This window comes from Saccopteryx leptura, chromosome 3 (genome assembly GCF_036850995.1).
Source record: "Saccopteryx leptura isolate mSacLep1 chromosome 3, mSacLep1_pri_phased_curated, whole genome shotgun sequence".
In the NCBI taxonomy this organism is placed as follows: Eukaryota; Metazoa; Chordata; class Mammalia; order Chiroptera; family Emballonuridae; genus Saccopteryx; species Saccopteryx leptura.
Genome location: NC_089505.1, coordinates 53,667,185 through 53,684,973, shown reverse-complemented (window position 1 = coordinate 53,684,973; position 17,789 = coordinate 53,667,185). Strand labels below are relative to the sequence as shown.

The 17,789-nt window shown below is 37.9% G+C and overlaps 1 protein-coding gene across 6 annotated transcripts in view; it reads left to right on the top strand.

Annotated features, from left to right (window-relative positions):
- CEP57L1 (centrosomal protein 57 like 1) overlaps positions 1-17,789 on the top strand; it is a 69,538-nt gene that overhangs the window by 45,224 nt on the left and 6,525 nt on the right. For 5 of the 6 annotated variants that reach the window (XM_066373516.1, XM_066373514.1, XM_066373515.1 and 2 more), the window contains 6 exons: positions 6,720-6,836; positions 8,167-8,244; positions 9,071-9,157; positions 15,762-15,839; positions 15,960-16,186; positions 17,197-17,341. In XM_066373516.1, coding sequence (XP_066229613.1) covers positions 6,720-6,836; positions 8,167-8,244; positions 9,071-9,157; positions 15,762-15,839; positions 15,960-16,186; positions 17,197-17,341 — 732 coding nt within the window. The remainder of the gene's footprint in view (positions 1-6,719; positions 6,837-8,166; positions 8,245-9,070; positions 9,158-15,761; positions 15,840-15,959; positions 16,187-17,196; positions 17,342-17,789) is intronic. The other variant, XM_066373518.1, reaches the window with a different exon arrangement.

Here is a 17,789-nt window from a genome sequence, read left to right as displayed (position 1 = left end):
GAAGCAAATGCAGAACAATGTCTATATGACCTTGGGATAGAGACAGATTTCTTAAACAAGGCAAAGAAACAAAAATGGACAGTTATAAAAAGGCATTTTGCAAGAAAAAAGGAATCAGAAACAATTACATCTATAGAAAAGATGATTAGTCTCATTAGTAACCAGGGAAGTAACAAATTTAAAACACAGTAATATACTACTTCACATCTACCGGATTGGGAAAAATTTAAGTCTGACAATTCTGTGTATAAATGAGGATACAACAACCAGAAGAGCAACCACTTTATCTTTTCAAGTTCAGCCTGCACATTCCCAATAACCTAGAAATTCCTATTCTAGCATAGATCAGTGAAATAAGTTTTTTAAATGTTTTACTGATATAATTTACATACAATAAAATGTACAGATCTTAAATATACAGTCTAGTGGTTATTGATAAGTGCATATACTCATGTACTCCAAAGCCCTATCAAATAATAGAACATTTTCATCAGAAATATTTCATATCTCTTCCAAGTTACTCTGTTCTCTCCCCCCTCCCAACAAGACAACTCTTTTTTTTTTTTTTTTTGTATTTTTCTGAAGCTAGAAACCGGGTGAGACAGACAGACTCCCACATGCGCCCGACCGGGATCCACCTAGCACGCCCACCAGGGGGCGATGCTCTGCCCCTCCGGGGCGTCGCTCTGCCGCGACCAGAGCCACTCTAGCGCCTGGGGCAGAGGCCAAGGGGCCATCCCCAGCGCCCGGGCCATCTTTGCTCCAATGGAGCCTCGGCTGCAGGAGGGGAAGAGAGAGACAAAGAGGAAGGAGAGGGGGAGGGGTGAAGAAGCAAATGGGCGCTTCTCCTGTGTGCCCTGGCCGGGAATCGAACCCGGGACTTCTACACGCCAGGCCAACGCTCTACCACTGAGCCAACCGGGCAGGGCCAAGACAACTCTTAATCAGATTTATTTTACCTTAGATTAATTTTTCCTGTCCTAGAAGTTTACATAAATTGAATCATAGAAAATATGCTCTTTTGTATCTGGTTCTTTTTTTAGCACGAAGTTTTTGAGCTTCATCCATACTGTATGTATCAGTAGTTCATTCCTTTTTATTGCTGTGTAGAATTTCATTACGTAGATATGCTACAAGTTGGTTATCCATATTTCTTTTGTTGGACATTTGGCTTGTTTCCAGTTTGGGGATATTATAAATAAAGCTGCTATGACTGTTCTTACACAGATCTTTTTGTGGACATATGTTTTAATTTCTCTAGCATAAATATATAGTAGTAAAATATATAGTACTGAGCTACACAGTAGGTGTATGTTTAACTTTACAAGAAACTACTAAACTGTTTTCTAGAATATGTTTTTCTAAGAGCTTTATATTTTTGTTTTTCTATTTAGGCCTGTGATCCATCTGGAATTAATTTTTGTATGGAAAGATAAAATGTTCAAGGTTAAATTTTTTATCATGTGGATTTCCATTTGTTCCAGCTCTATTAGTTAAAAGACTTTCCTTTCTCCCTTTGACCTATTTAGCACCTTTGTGAACAATCAGTTGAATATATAGTTAGGGTCTGTTTCTGGGACTCTGTATTAACTATTGTTTTAAGCCCTTTGAACTTGTATTTAAATTTTATAATCAGTGTGACTTTTTCTACAACCTAAGTCTTCAGGAATTTTGACTGGGATTTTGTTAAAGCCATATAGGGTGGGGCAAAAGTAGGCTTACAGTTTATATATAAAAATATAATTGGTTTTTGTGTGATTATGGATCTTGTGACCTTGCTAAGTTTATTACTCCCAGTAGTTTTCGTATTTTCTAAAGATTTTCTATAAACACAATCATGTCATCTTTGATTAAAATTGTTTTATATCTTCTTTTTTTGAAATTTGTCTTTTATTTTTTCGCCTTACCGCACTATTATAGCTAATAGTGTTAACTATAAGTGCTAAGGACTTATAGCCTTGCTTTGTTTCTCTGATCTTTGGAGAAAGCTGCTTACTAGTCTTTCACTGTAAGTATGATATTGGCTATAGGTTTTTCATAGCTGCCCCTTACCAGTTCTGGAAATTAGCTTTTATTCTTAGTTTGCCAAAAGTTTTTATTGTTACCAGGTATCACTGGATTTTCTGAGTTGCTTTTTCTGCATCTAGTGAAATGGTCATATAATTTTTCTTCTTTATTCTGTTAACATGGTAACCATGTTACATTGATTGTGTTGTTTTGGGGACTTTTTAATTGATTTTTACATGTTAACCAACCCTGAGTTCCTGATACAGACCTCAGTTGATCTTGATAGATTATTCTTTTTCTACATTGCTTGATTTAGTTTACTTATATATTTTTGTGACTATGTCCATGAGATTGTTGAGTAGTAACTTTTTTGTTGTTGTTGACAGAGAGAGAGAGAGAGACAGAGACAAGGACAGACAGGGACAGACAGACAGGAAGGGAGAGAGATGAGAAGTATCAATTCTTCATTGCAGCTCCTTAGACTCCTTAGTTGTTTATTGATTGCTTTCTCATATGTGCCTTGACGGGGAGGGGGGGGGGCTGCAGCAGAACGAGTGACCCCTTGCTCAAGCCAACAACCTTGGGCTTCAAGCCAGCAACCTTTGGGCTCAAGCCAGTGACCATGGGGTCATGTCTATGATCCCACTCTCAAGCCAGTGACCCCGCGCACTCAAGCTGGTGAGCCTGCGCTCAAGCCTGCGACCTCAGGGTTTTGAACCTGGGTCCTCCACATCCCAGTCCAGCACTCTATCACTGCGCCACAACTTTCTTTTAATGTCCAGTTTTGGTGTCATAGTTTTGCCGACCTCATAAAAATAAATGGAAAAGATTCCTCATTCTTTTTTTTGAAAGATCTTGTATAGGATTAGTATTATTGATATTTCTTCCTTAAATATTTGATTAGCTTCTATCAAATTTGAATTCTATCTGGAGCGGGAGTTTTCTCTGTGGAATGTTTCTAAATTATGAATTCAATTTATTTAACATATAAGGCTATTTGAATTTTGTTTCTTGTATTTTTAATGCTATTCTCTATTTTATTCCTGATATTATTAATTTTTATATTATTTTTTAAAATTACTGCTTTATCACTTTATCAATTTTATTGACCCTCTCCAAAGAACAGTTTTTATTTTTTTATTTTTAAAATTTTATTTTGTTTCATTGATATCCACTTTATTATTTCCTTTCTTTTACTTATATAAGGTTTAATTTGCTCTTTTTTCCCCCCTAGCTTTATATGTTGGAAACTTAGATTATTAATTTTAAAACATTTTTCTCTTTAAATTATATATTCTCTGAGTAAAGCTACCAATTTCCCTCTAAACAGTGTTTTACCTGCACCCCAAAACTTTTAACGTTTTGCATTTTTACTGTCATTCAGCTAAAAATATTTTCTAAGTTCTCTAGTAATTTCTTTTAAAATTGAATTGATTTCTCCTCTTCCTCCTGATCCCTTCTTCTTCATTTTAGTAGCTGCTCTACTAAGAATATAATATATAGATATATTCATACTTTAACACAGTCTGCAATGAATTAGTATTAAAATACTTTACATGTAATATAAAATCCTCACTACAGTATGCTTCCACTTATCTCCCTTTGTTTTCATACATTTTATTTGGAATTTAAATAACTTTATTTTTTAATTACAGTTGACATACATTATTATATTACTTCATGTGTATACCCCAGTGATTAGACATTACATAATCTTGACACTATACATTATTGACTATATTCTCTATGCTGTACTTTACATCCCCATGCTATTCTGTAACAATCAGTGTGTACTTGTTAATTTTTTTCTATATATTTTATAAGCTACAATACATTGCTATTATTTCTGCTTTAAATGGTTAAATTAGGTTCCTGGACCATTTTCCTGTGTGTGGGTGGAGGAGGTTACCCACACCAACCTAAAGTATGTCCAAGAATTCAACTCAATTTTAACATTACCTGGAAACAGCATCAGATCCCACAGGTTAAAGGTTGAGGCCTTCAAGATGTGCTGCCTCCACCCCTTCCCCCCTTCCAGACTGCAGACTCCAGTCACAAGTCAGGTTGTTACCTTTACTTCTGACTGACTTGCTATAAATCAGAGGTTCCCATGACCCCCTTCTCAGGTTCAGTTAATTTACCAGAACAGCTCTCAGAACTCAGAAAAACATTTTACTTACTAGATGACTGATTTATTATAAAAGGATGTAACGCAGGAACAGCCTGATGGAAGAGATGCATAAGCAAGGCATAGGGAAGAGAAATGGAGCTTTCATGCCCTGTCTGGGCACCACCACTCTACCTGGACCGACATCTGCTCATCAGCCCAGAAGCTCTTTGAACCCCCTCCTCTTAGGTTGTTATGAAGGCATTATTACATAGGAATAATGTCATTGGCCACTAGCATTTGATTCAACTCCCAACCCCTCTTCCTTCCCTGGAAAAGAGGGGAGTGGGGCTGAAAGTTCTGACACTATAATTCCATGATTGGGTCTCCAAGCGACCAGCCCCCCATCCTTAGGTACCTCCCAAAAGTCACCTTAGTAACATAACAAAAGATACCTTTACTGCTCTCAACGCTAGAAATTCCAAGAGTTTTGGGAGCTGTGAGCCAGGAACTGAATGAGGACCAAATATCTTACAAATTACAATCAGTTATTCTTTAAAGAAAATTAGAAACAAGAAAAAAAATATATTTACTCACATTTTTTATTTTTTCAGTGCTTTTTATTTATAGAGATTTGATTTTCCATTTGGTATCATTTTTGTTCAGTCTGAAGTAACTTCTTTACAAGTATGCTAGAAATTCTTTTGGCATATATTTGACAAGAAAAAAGTCTTTATTTCACCATCATTGATAAAGGATATTTTCACTGGATGTAGAACACTAGGTGACAGCTTTCTTTTTGTTTCAGCACATTAAATATGTCTCAATTGTCTTCTGGTTTTATAGTTTTTAATGAGAATTATCTTCATTCCTCTATTCATAAGGTATCATTTCTTAGGCTGCTTTTAAGATTGTCCCTTTATCATTGGTTTTCAGCAATTTTTTAATGATATAACTAAATGTGGTTTGCTATTTATTTGTCTGCTGTAGTTAAGTTTGTTTTGAGATTTTTCGTTTTTTTTGTTGTTTTTTTGTTTTGTTTTGTTTTGTTTTTTCATTTTTCTGAAGCTGGAAACAGGGAGAGACAGTCAGACAGACTCCCGCATGCGCCCGACCGGGATCCACCCGGCACGCCCACCAGGGGCGACGCTCTGCCCACCAGGGGGCGATGCTCTGCCCATCCTGGGCGTCGCCATATTGCGACCAGAGCCACTCTAGCGCCTGGGGCAGAGGCCAAGGAGCCATCCCCAGCGCCCGGGCCATCTTTGCTCCAATGGAGCCTTGGCTGCGGGAGGGGAAGAGAGAGACAGAGAGGAAAGCGCGGCAGAGGGGTGGAGAAGCAAATGGGCGCTTCTCCTGTGTGCCCTGGCCGGGAATCGAACCCGGGTCCTCCGCACACTAGGCCGACGCTCTACCGCTGAGCCAACCGGCCAGGGCTGAGATTTTTCAATCTGTCAATTTACATTTTTCATCAAATTTGGGGCATTTTTAGCTATTACCCTTCCAATAATCATTCTTGTTTGACTTCTCTCTCCTCTCCTTCTGTGACTGCAATTGAATGTTAGGCCACAGATCAATAAGACTGTTTATCAATTGTTTCAGTTTGTTTCAGTTTTTTTTTAATAGACTTTACTTTCTAAAACAGTTTTAAGTTCATAAAAAATGGAGTGGATAGTAAAGAAAGTTCTCATATACCCTTTGTCCTCTCACAGTTGCCTTTATTATCAATATCTTACATTAGTGTGGTAATAAATACCATTGCAAAACACTAGATAGATAAAGATGTACAGAGATGTATAACTTTCCTTTTCTCCATGTTTTCTGGATGCTTTATATCTCTCATAGCTGCTTTTCTATGTTACTGAGAAAGGATAGGTCAATGAGTAGGTTTGGTCACCCTGTTGTAACACTTCAATATAGGATTAACTGATGATGTTTTCTTTAGTTGCAATGTTATATAAAGATATACAGAGCAGTTTGTTCAATTGGTGCTAATATAGCACATCTTTTATTGCACATTTTATTTCTTCCTTAAGACTATTTTATTTACTTGGCTTTTACTCATAAGCACCTCAAGTAGGTGCACCTATGAACATATTTCTTATGACATATTTATATCATGCTTTGAATTCTCAGATTGTGTTTTTTTGTGTGTTTTTTTGTTGTTGTTGGGTTTATTTTGGTATTTTTCTGAAGTAAGAAGTGGGGAGGCAGACAGATTCCCACATGTACCGGACCGGGATCCACCCAGCATGTCCACTAGGGGGCGATACTCTGCCCCTCTGGGCCATTGCTCCAATGCAACTGGAGCCATTCTAGCACTTGAGGTGGAGACCATGGAGCCATCCCCAGCACCTGGACCAACTTTGCTCCAATGGAGCTTTGGCTGTGGGGGGGGAAGAGAGAGACAGAGAGAAAGGAGAGGAAGAAGGGTGGAGAAGCAGATGGGCGCTTCTCCTGTGTGCCCTGGCCGAGAATTGAACCCGGGACTTCCACACGCCAGGCCAATGCTCTACCACTGAGCCAACCGACCAGAACATCAGATTGTGTTCTTGAGCCATTGGCATCACTTGCCAAATTTAGATTTTGTTTTTATCCTTTCTAGGCTCAGCTTCAAAGGGAAAAAGAACAAGATCATATGAAGCTGCAAGCAAAACTTGAAACACTTTATGTCTTAGAAAAAGAATGTTTTAAACTTGCAACAACTCAGAAAATTGCTGAGGTAAGCTTCCATTTATTTCTTTGAAGTAATGATGCCAGCACTAAATCTTTAGTATTAGGCCTAATTGGCTCTTTTTGTGAATATACAGTAAGTCTTAGGTTTGTAATACTTCGTTAACAACTTTTCATAACCAACATGACTTTCTGCCTATGGAGATGAAAAGCTAATGTAGTAATAGTTCTGTCACAGTGTGAGTGAACTTACCTGTTGATGTGAAATTGTAATTTTGGCTTCTCCTGAGATGGCAGAACATTTTCATTGCAGATAATTTACCTAAAGGATATTAAGAAGATTATCTTTCACTACTTGCAGTTAAGCCTAGGTCCCACCCTGAAAGGTCCTCTCCTTTTTCTATCCAAATCCTATCCATTCTGTAGGACTTCCAAGTCCTACTTCTTCTTTGAAGCTTTTTCTTCTTTTTCTTTTTTCCTTTTTTTGCGAGAAAGAGATGGGGAGGTGTGTAGAGTGGTTCAAGCCAATCCAGGGACCCCCTGCTCTAAGCTAGTGACCTTCGGATCATTACAGTGATCCCACACTCAAGCCAGAGATCCCCCCCCCCCCCACGCTCAAGCTGGTGAGCCTGTGTTCAAGCCCGATGAGCCGATGCTGACGCTGGTGACCTTAGGGTTTTGAACCTGGGACCTCAGTATCCCACCCAGGTCAACACTCTATCCACTGCACTACCACCAGTCAGACACCATGAAGTTTTTCTTTCTCCAACACTCAGGCAATTCTTCCTTTGAAATAGTACTATCTTCCTGTTCTGAACCACACCAACATTATAAGATGAAATAATTTTGTGTATAGGTATATACATGGTCTGAGTCAAATTATATTCCTTGCTTTATTGTTTGTTTCATTCATTGCTTTGTTGTTGTATGTACTCTTGGTTTCCTACATGTAATATAAGCTCTTAAGTAACAATAATATATCTTATATTTTTAATGTCTTCCTCCAACAACTGTGCCCTTGTTGTATGCACATGATAGATATTGTGATTTGTCTGTGTTTTGAATGAACCACTGAGACCCAAGATTATAATTATTTGACCTTCTAAACATTTAATACCACCCAAAGTTTGATCATTACGGTTTTGTTGCTGGAAGTTAATATTGCCTATGCATGTTCATTCTTTGCTTTCCCTTTGTTATATGTAATAGCAGGTAAAGGAGCATAGGAAGAAAGCCAGAAAAGCCATAGTATTTTTTGACATTCCTTTTTTTTACTTTCTGCTTTTATTTACCAAACTGTTAAGAGCAAAAGACCCCAAGAACTCTGCTTGGAAAAGGAAGAAAGGATATTTGGCTCTAGTTATTTTATTCTTTTGCAGGACAAGATTAAATATTTAGAGGAAAAACTTAAGGAAGAAGAACATCAGCGTAAGCTATTTCAGGACAAAGCTTCAGAGGTAAATGGAGCACTGTATCTTGTATCACAGTAAAGCACATACTGTATTTTTTTATACTTTAATTTCTTTTTTGTGTGTGACAGAAACAGAGACAGAGAGAGAGACAGGGACAGACAGACAGGAAGGGGCAGAGATGAGAAGCATCAGTTCTTCATTGTGGCATCTTAGATGTTCATTGCTTTCTCATATGTGCCTTGACCCAGGGGCTACAGCAGAGCAAGTGACCCCTTGCTCAAGCCAGCGACCTTGGGTTTAATCTGGTGAGCCGTGCTCAAACTAGATGAGCCTGTGCTTAAGCCAGTGACCTCTGGGTTTTGAACCTGGGTCTCCTGTGTCCAAGTCCGACACTCTATGGACTGTGCCACCACCTGATCAGGCTTATTATACTTTAATTTCTTAACTGAAGCTTAACTAATTTCTGCTTCCTAGCTTGTTAGTTTTATTATTATTTTTAGTTTGCTGTAATGAAAATCTCAGTTAGCCAGCCAGTACATTTATATACTTGAATGCATTGCCAAGAGGTCCTCTGATGTTTTGAAATGTTGGCACACACACACGCACACACATACACACACACACACACTAGCTCCTAGTTTTAGATTATATTTGGTTTGGTTGATATATACATATATTAAATAATTCATTCTCTTATAAACAGAAAATTATTGTAATTACCAATTGATTTATTGACTTTCACATGTACGAAAATGGTATTTTGAGTTTTCTTTTTTCAAAAAGCGTTTTTACCTTTATAAACTGAGACTTGATCTTTTCATTGTGAAAAAGCTTGTTCCGTTGTATGAAGTTTTGTCTCTTAATATTGTAGCTTCAAACTGGACTTGAAGTCAATAGAATTTTAATGACTTCCATATCAAATCCAAAACGATTTAAGGAAAAAAAGAAATCTTCAAAGGTATGCAAACATTTTATTTTTATTTGCTGATATTTATTCTCTTTTAATATTTATACCTATTCATTTCCAAAAATAATTTATAATAACAGATATGCAATACTGCTATGAAATGGAGATAAAAATATGAATCAAGTGATGATGGTTTGGGGTATAAGGACAGAAAGTTCCATAAACCCTCAACAGCATTTGAGCACAAAACCTAGCTGAGTTCACTTGACAGCGAAAGTAAAAAGGAATATATAATGGGCAACATATCTGCTTTTGTGAAATAACAAGAAGCATTCCAGTTTTTCTAGAAAGACAAACATTTCCTAGTACTAAACTCTTAGAGAAATGTATTTTGTGGTATTTTATAAAAGAGGCACTTAAATAATACAATAGATGCCAAGAACACAATAGATCCTAGAAGCAGTTTTATGTAATACATGTGCAATAAAAAGAGAAGATTGTATAGTATTAAATTATAGATCTGTTAAGTAATTTCTCCAGAGAATTTATTTGTCCCCCCCCCCTTTTTTTTTTTTTTATTGTATTTTTCTGAAGCCGGAAATGGGGAGAGACAGTCAGACAGACTCCCGCATGCTCCCGACCGGGATCCACCTGGCACGCCCACCAGGGGCGACGCTCTGCCCACCAGGGGGCAATGCTCTGCCCCTCCGGGGCGTCGCTCTGCCGCGACCAGAGCCACTCTAGTGCCTGGGACAGAGACCAAGGAGCCATCCCCAGCGCCCGGGCCATCTTTGCTCCAATGGAGCCTTGGCTGCGGGAGGGGAAGAGAGAGACAGAGAGGAAGGAGGGGGGGGGGGTGGAGAAGCAAATGGGCGCTTCTCCTGTGTGCCCTGGCCGGGAATCGAACCCGGGTCCCCTGCACGCCGGGCCTACGCTATTTGTCCCTTTTATGCTCATATCCTTGACAATTGCCTAAAAATAAGAATTGGGAAATTAGTACATTATAGATTGACCAATATTTTATTTAGATGAGTTGATGTTTTAGATAAATTGTATTAAACCTTCTTAATTATCTGTGATGGTAAGGAAAAAGTTTTAATTCCTTTTAATCTTATGTTTCTAAAATTATAGTTTGATTAGCATTATTACTGTTTATTCAGTATATGTGTTGAATGTTTCTATGTACCATTTGCTATGGGAGCGGAGATGCCTTTTGAGAATTCTGGCTACTGCCGTAGGCTCACGCTAAGGATACAATGATGGAGACAGCATTATATTTAACGTTGGCTGCTCTTTTATTGCATAAATAATAATTGCGGTTCAATAGTCTGACTGTATTTGTCATAATTTATTTTTTTGACAATTTGCAAACTGCAATAATGAAAAACATTTTTCCAGTGACACTTTATGTCTTTTTTTTGCTTATCTCCTTCCTGAAATATTTGTTTTGTATCTTGTTTGTATATGAGATTAAAGCTGCAAAGCCAAATAGAAAATTACTATAAATTATTTGCCAATGGAAAAAATAACTTTACTTTTATATTTATGTTTTATGGCATCCGTTGATGATTTAATAGAATTTTTTTTTATTCTATTTATTATAAAAATAATGAAGGTTGAGGGAAAAGAAAGGTAAGAGAAATGAAGGAAGGAAAGAAAAGATAGCTTCTAAAAGAGAAGAAAAAGAATGATTACCAGCAAAATCACTTTTTTTTTTTTAGGTGAGAGGAGATAAAATAGTGAGTCAGACTCCCACATGCGCCCCGACCAGGACCCACCTGGCAACCCCATCTAGGGAAGATGTTCGAGTATCGAGCTATTTTTAGCACCTGAGGCTGATGCACTACAGTGGAGCTATCCTCAGTGCCCCTGGCCAAGCTAGAACCATTCCAGTCACTGGCTCCAGGAGGGGAAGACAGAGAGAAAGAGGAGAGGGAAGGGGGAAGAAGCAGATGGTTACTTCTCCTCTGTACCCTGACCAGGAATCGAACCCAGGATGTCCATCTGCCAGGCGAGCGCCCTGTCCACCAAGCCACTGGCCAGGGCCCAAAATCACTATATAAAAATAGTTCAATTCCCAAAATCATAGGGTCCACAAGAAATAATGCTTCTTTTAAAAGAATGGTACAAGCAATATTGCTGAAATTTGAATCAAATCTTAGAGGTCTCTATGAGATTCCTGCTTATCTTACTAACATTTTTTTCTATATCCTAAGCATAGTTCATTTAACTCATACATCTTGATTTACATAGACTGGTGTCTCTAGGTGGTAAAGAGATAAATAAGACATAAATTTATAGAAGCAAATAAATATACAAATATGAGATAAAGTAAGATAATAACTTAAGAGAGGTGTAAACAAAGTGTTGTAATTCTGTACAAACAAAAAGCATGTGAAAGGATCATGCAAAAAGCAGCATTAAATAGACAGCCTTGGAGAATTAACAGGTATTGATAGAGATGAGAAGTGCATTATATGGTCTGAGGATATAGTTGGTTTTTCCATGAACTCATAGCTAATTGTCCAGTAATAGGGGTGAAATGATGTCATGGTGAGAGTTAAAGTTGGAAATATAGCTTGAGATAAGATTGTGGTTGACCTTCAATGTCATGTTAAGAACTTGAAGTTCTGTTCTGTAAGCAATTGGGAAACATTAAAGGCTTTTGAGATGAGTAGGGACATGATTAAAGCGTGCAGTTCTAGATAGTAACTGCAGCAGTATGAGAAGGTGAGCTTGGAAGTGAAAAATCAGACTTATGAATACCATAAGCAATGGTGGAGACCTTTCCTGTGAGGTTTACATTATTCTCCTAAAAGGTTAGATTGTAATCAATCAGCAATCTCATTCAGTGTGGTGACTAGAATTAAATTAAAGTTTTTTTGCTCTTAATTCTAATCACTTGAAATAGTCTTAGACCAGGCCATTATTTCCACTACTTGAAATTCTACGAAGGTACAGAGCTTGAATGATTGATTGTCCAAGGTCACCAAGCAACTCTGAGTAAATAAGAACTGACTTAAACTGTTGTGTTTTATCTACCTTTAAGCCATTTTTATTCAATTCTCTTCTTAAAAAAATTAATATTTATAATGTTAAGATATATAAATTTCCACTTTGAATTAGGAATGTTTTTTCATTCTGGATTATGGTCATTTTGTTGATTATATTCTTTTGCTGAAGTATTAAATAATACTAATTAATCCCAGTTTTCCTGAGATTTATCTTGTTTTAGCACTGAAAAATCTGTGCTTTGTGAACTCCCTCATCTTGGGCAATTTGAGACAAATGGTCACCCTAGTTTAATCCCTCCAACAAAAATAATGAAATAATTTAAATTATTCTTTTTGGGGAGGGGGAGAGAGGGAAGGGTGAGGGAAAGAAAGAAGGTGGGAGGGAGAGACAGGAAGGGAGAAAGGTAAGAAGCATCAACTCGTAGTTGTGTCACTTTACTTATTCATTGATTGCTTCTCTTACGTGCCTCGATGGGGGCAGGGTTCAAGCAGAGCCAGTGACCCCTTGCTCAAGCCAGCAAACTTTGGGCTCAAGCCAGAGGCCCCGTGCTCAAGCCCATGACCTCAGGGTTTCAAACCTTGGACCACAGTGTCCCGGGTTGATGCTCTATTCACTGCACCACCACCAGTCAGGCTGAAATAATTTAAATTATTCTTAAGAGCTTAAGAATGTAGTTTAGCATTGTCCTTTTAAAAATGTTTTATTAGCCTGACCTGGTGGTGGTGCAGTGGATAGAGCATCGGACTGGAATGCGGAAGGACCCAGGTTTAAGACCCCGAGGTCTCCAGCTTGAGCGCGGGCTCATCTGGTCTGAGCAAAAGCTCACCAGCCTGGCCCTGGCCGGTTGGCTCAGCGGTAGAGTGTCGGCCTGGCGTGCGGGGGACCCGGGTTCGATTCCCGGCCAGGGCACATAGGAGAAGCGCCCATTTGCTTCTCACCCCCCCCCTTCTCTCTGTCTCTTCCCCTCCTGCAGCCAAGGCTCCATTGGAGCAAAGATGGCCCGGGCGCTGGGGATGGCTCCTTGGCCTCTGCCCCAGGCACTAGAGTGGCTCTGGTCGTGGCAGAGCGATGCCCCGGAGGGGCAGAGCATCGCCCCCTGGTATGCAGAGTGTCGCCCCTGGTGGGCGTGCCGGGTGGATCCCGGTCGGGCGCATGCGGGAGTCTGTCTGTCTCTCCCCGTTTCCAGCTTCAGAAAAATACCAAAAAAAAAAAAAAAGCTCACCAGCTTGGACCCAAGGTTGTTGGCTCAAGCAAGGGGTTACTCGGTCTGCTGAAGGCCCGCGGTCAAGGCACATATGAGAAAGCAATCAATGAACAACTAAGGTGTCGCAGTGCACAATGAAAAACTAATGATTGATGCTTCTCATCTCTCCGTTCCTATCTGTCTGTCCCTGTCTATCTCTCTCTCTGACTCTCTCTCTGTCTCTGTTTAAAAAAAAAAGTTTTATTAAAGAATATATATAACTAAGAAATGTCTGCTCAAAGGATAACAATAAAATGAATACTGTTGTACTCATCGCTCAGCTTAAAAAATAGAACACTAACAGCATTAGTAAAGCTATAAACCAAAATTAATTTTAGACTTTAATAGAGAATGAAAAGCCTTAATTTAACAAAAAGGAGCTGTAGCCTGAGAGACACAAATTCAGGTAGCAACCTAAACTGTGTGTCACAGAGACAAAGGGAGGCTGTCTTTTATAGCTGAAGTTCCCATCCACACTCTCAGGTACATTGTATGAAACTCAGGTATCCAAATTATGTAGCTCTGATTGGATGGGCAGGTCTAAGTCTGTTGGTAGAAAGAGGAAACCAGGGTTCCCTGCAGTGGTTGAATTAGATGTCATAAACAAGCAGGTGTAGTGTGGGAAGCTGAGAGTTCAGTTTGGGTTCTTTCTGTAATACAAGTACGTGAGAAGTTCGTCAGCAAATAGTCACTAGAGTTTGCGTCCTTAGTTGGCCATAGGGAGTCCATCTCAGCCGATGAATTCCTTCTCGAGTTTCACATCAAATGAGTCTTTCTTTTCAGGGTTCACAAAGCCCAGCATAGTCTCCTCCTAAATTGTATCATCTCCCCCCCCCCCTTCCCAGGGCTAACCACAATTCGGATTTTTAATGTTCACTGGCTTTTTTTAAAAATCACTTCATCAAATAGGTATTTACAAAAAATATATTGTTAATAGGTCTACATAACTCTGAACTTTATGTAAATGAACTTTTATTTCTCTTTTTCAGCAACTTGCTTTTTCCACTCAACATTAAGTTTATGAGATCCATCCAATTGATGCATATGCCTGTGGTTCACTGCTTTTTATGGCTATAAAAGCTTTATTTATTCTTCATCCTTTCATGATTATTTAGATTGTTTCTCACTTCTTGCTTTTATAAACAATATTGTCATGAACATTTTGTCCCTGCCCCCTGGTGTATATGTACAAGAGTTTCTCATAGAGGCTAGGCCATAAGAGTTGTGCGTCCTTAACTTTACAAGATAATGTCCTAAGGAATTGGGCCAGTTTACATTTTAGCTAACATTTATGAGTGTCCCATATCCTTACCATAAATGCCTTTTTTTGTTTGCTTTGTTTTTACTTTTTACTTTAAAATAATTGTAGATTCACAGATTACAAAAATACATATAAGGAGGTCCCCTCTATCTTTAACCAGTTTCCCACAATGGTAATATCTGGCATGAATATACTATAGTATAAAACCCAGGATGTTGACATTGGTGCAACATACAGAACTTAATCACATCACCAGCTTATATTCACTTATTCGTATATGTAGATGTGTGTGTGTATGAGTTTGTATTGTTTTATCACATGTGTAGATTCATATAACCATGACCACAATCAAGATACAGAGCTATTCCACCACCACAGGGCTCTTTTCATGCAATCCCTTTACAGCTCTGTATCCCCTTTCCTAACCCTCGGCAACTTCTGATCTGTTCGCCATCTCCATTAGTTTATTTCAAGAATGTTATATAAAGGGTATCATACAGCACGTAAACTTTGAGATGGGCTTTTTCAGTCAGCTAGTTTCCTTGAGATCCATCGAGTATCAACACAGTCTTTTTATTTCTTTATATCAGTCCATGTTAATGGGTGTACCACAGTTTAGTCATTCACCTATTGAAGGACAATTGGGTTGTTTTCCAGTTTTTTACTATTGCAAATAAAGCTATTATAAACATTTGTATACAGTTCTTTTTATGTAAACATAAATATTGCATTTTCTGGGAGAGATTTCAAAGAGTGCAATTGTTGGGTCATATGATAAATACATATTTAGTTTTACAAGAATCATCCAAAGTTGCTGTATTATTTTGTATTCTTACCAACAATGTATGAGCAGTCCACTTTCTCTACATCCTTGCCAGCATTTGGTGTTGTCAATATTTTTTATTTGGTCACTCTGATAGGTGCGTAGTGATATTTCATTGTAACTTGCGTTTTCCTTAATAGCTAATGATGTTGCATCTTTTCATGTGTTAATTTGCCATCATTATGACCTCTTCAGTGAAATCTGTATTTTGCCTGTTTTCTCATCGGGTTATTTATTTACTGTTGAGTTAAATTTAATTTCCCAATTTTAAAAAATATATATTTTGTTTACTTTTTCCCCTCTCAATATTTAGAAAACGAAATGTTTAAAAAGAGGACCACCTCAGCACATTTATTCAAAGTTTGGATCAGTGCCGATGGTGACTGAGAAGGTGAGAGGGAAAAATGAAGATACTTGTTCAAAGCAAACTCCTGCTTTGTTGTTAAGTTTTATTTAAATGCTATCAGTTGTTTGAAATGGTTCTCAGCTAGCTATTTGTTTTCCTCTAAAGTCTGCCAGTGCAAGTATGCAAAACCGTCTGCTGATGATGCAGCATTACAGGCAACATAGTCTTCAGAAACCTGCTGAAGTTACTGAGCCTAGGTGTCTCTACAAGCCTCTTAGAACAACTTCCCAGTGTAAAGCTGTGCTTCCTGGCTCAGAAAATTCTGTTTCCATTGGTGACAATTTGTCTGAACTTCTGATGGCAATGCAAGATGAGCTGGACCAAATGACTGTGTAAGTATGTTTTTATTCTCTAGCAGAAGTAGCAAGATATTTAGGTATCTTTTTTCCTTCTTGGTTTTAAGAACAGTGCCACTTGTAAATTCTTAATGGCCTTACGTAGGCATTGGACTTACTTTGATCTGCAAATTTTGTGTCACTGATTTTTCATTGTATTTATGAATACTACTGGATTGGATTTAAATGTTCAACTGTATATAATTGCTACTGTTTCAGTCTAAGCAGTTTCTATATTCCCAAGCTGAATTTATAGACCAATATTACTGTCATTCTAACAAATGCGATCTGATTATCTTAAATTATAACTCACAAAAGCTTTTATAAGAAAGATTGTTACATCTTTTTATAAATCTTTTAGTTAAATGAATAATTTCATTAGACAAGTAGGAATGCAGTTTTCTGTTTTAGACTCTGGCTGGTCTGAATTACAAGTTGAAGTATCCATAACAACCAAGATTCTGTATGAGATGCATATTTTTAGCTCCAAATTTAAATATATATTTGACAAAATTCCAGAGAATATGTGACTTCTCTGGCCAGCTAATTGAACTAAGACCAATGTAGATGTGACTAGTTCTATTGACGGTATTTCTTTAAGTAGATTATCACCTAATCTAGGGATTTCTCTGACAAATACTTCTTTAGCTGGACTTCTTCCATAGATCTTACATTAATAACTCCAAAGTTGGAAGTAAAGAGAGTACTCTAACGCCTCTAGCTAAGGACATCAGAATATTTTGCTACATTTAGCTATGAACATCAAGAATTCAAACTTTTTTTTGAGACATTTAAGATATTTCTAAATGTATCTAATCTCAAATCACAAGAACTTGCTTATATTTGCCATAGGGTTAATTGAATAACCCTAGTTATAGAAAGACACAGTCTTTGAAAGTTAATATGTAACTGACTAAAATTTATGATTGAACAAAATATTGTTTAATTATGGCAAAGACATATACCATAAACTATAATAGTGCCTAATATTTGCTTTTCTTTCATAGAGAGCACGAAGAACTATTGAATCAAATGAAAGAAACTGAAAGCCATTCAGTCTGTGAAGATATAGAATGTGAACTAGAGCATTTAGTCAAGAAAATGGAAATTAAAGGAGAGCAGATTTCCAAACTGATGAAACATCAAGACAGTGTAAGAAGGCTTTAGTAAATGATTTTAATAAAAAGATAATATACCTGGGTTCAGTGTTACTTCTCTGTCTGACCTTCCAGATTTGAGGTCTGTATGTATGACTTAGTGAAAAGATGATAAACAGGAGTCACTCAGGCCTATTATAGAATAGAGCCATCTGTCCCATTAGAATGACATGGCCTCCTACATAACTCTCCAAGATAAGACAGTGAAGGAGAAAAAATGGTTAGCTATGTATTCAGAAATGTCTTTGGGAAAATTGTGAGGTATGCTGAATTTGCCTTGCTGCTCTCCATTATCCATTCAGCACTTCCCCCCTTATTTCTCCCTCCCCTAAAGGCATAATGACCTGTTGGCAGGTCTCTAATTCAGTACCAGTCATAAACCTGAGTCCTCGAGCAGTACCCAACCCTACACCACTATTTCCACTTGCCCAGAACAAGTTGTG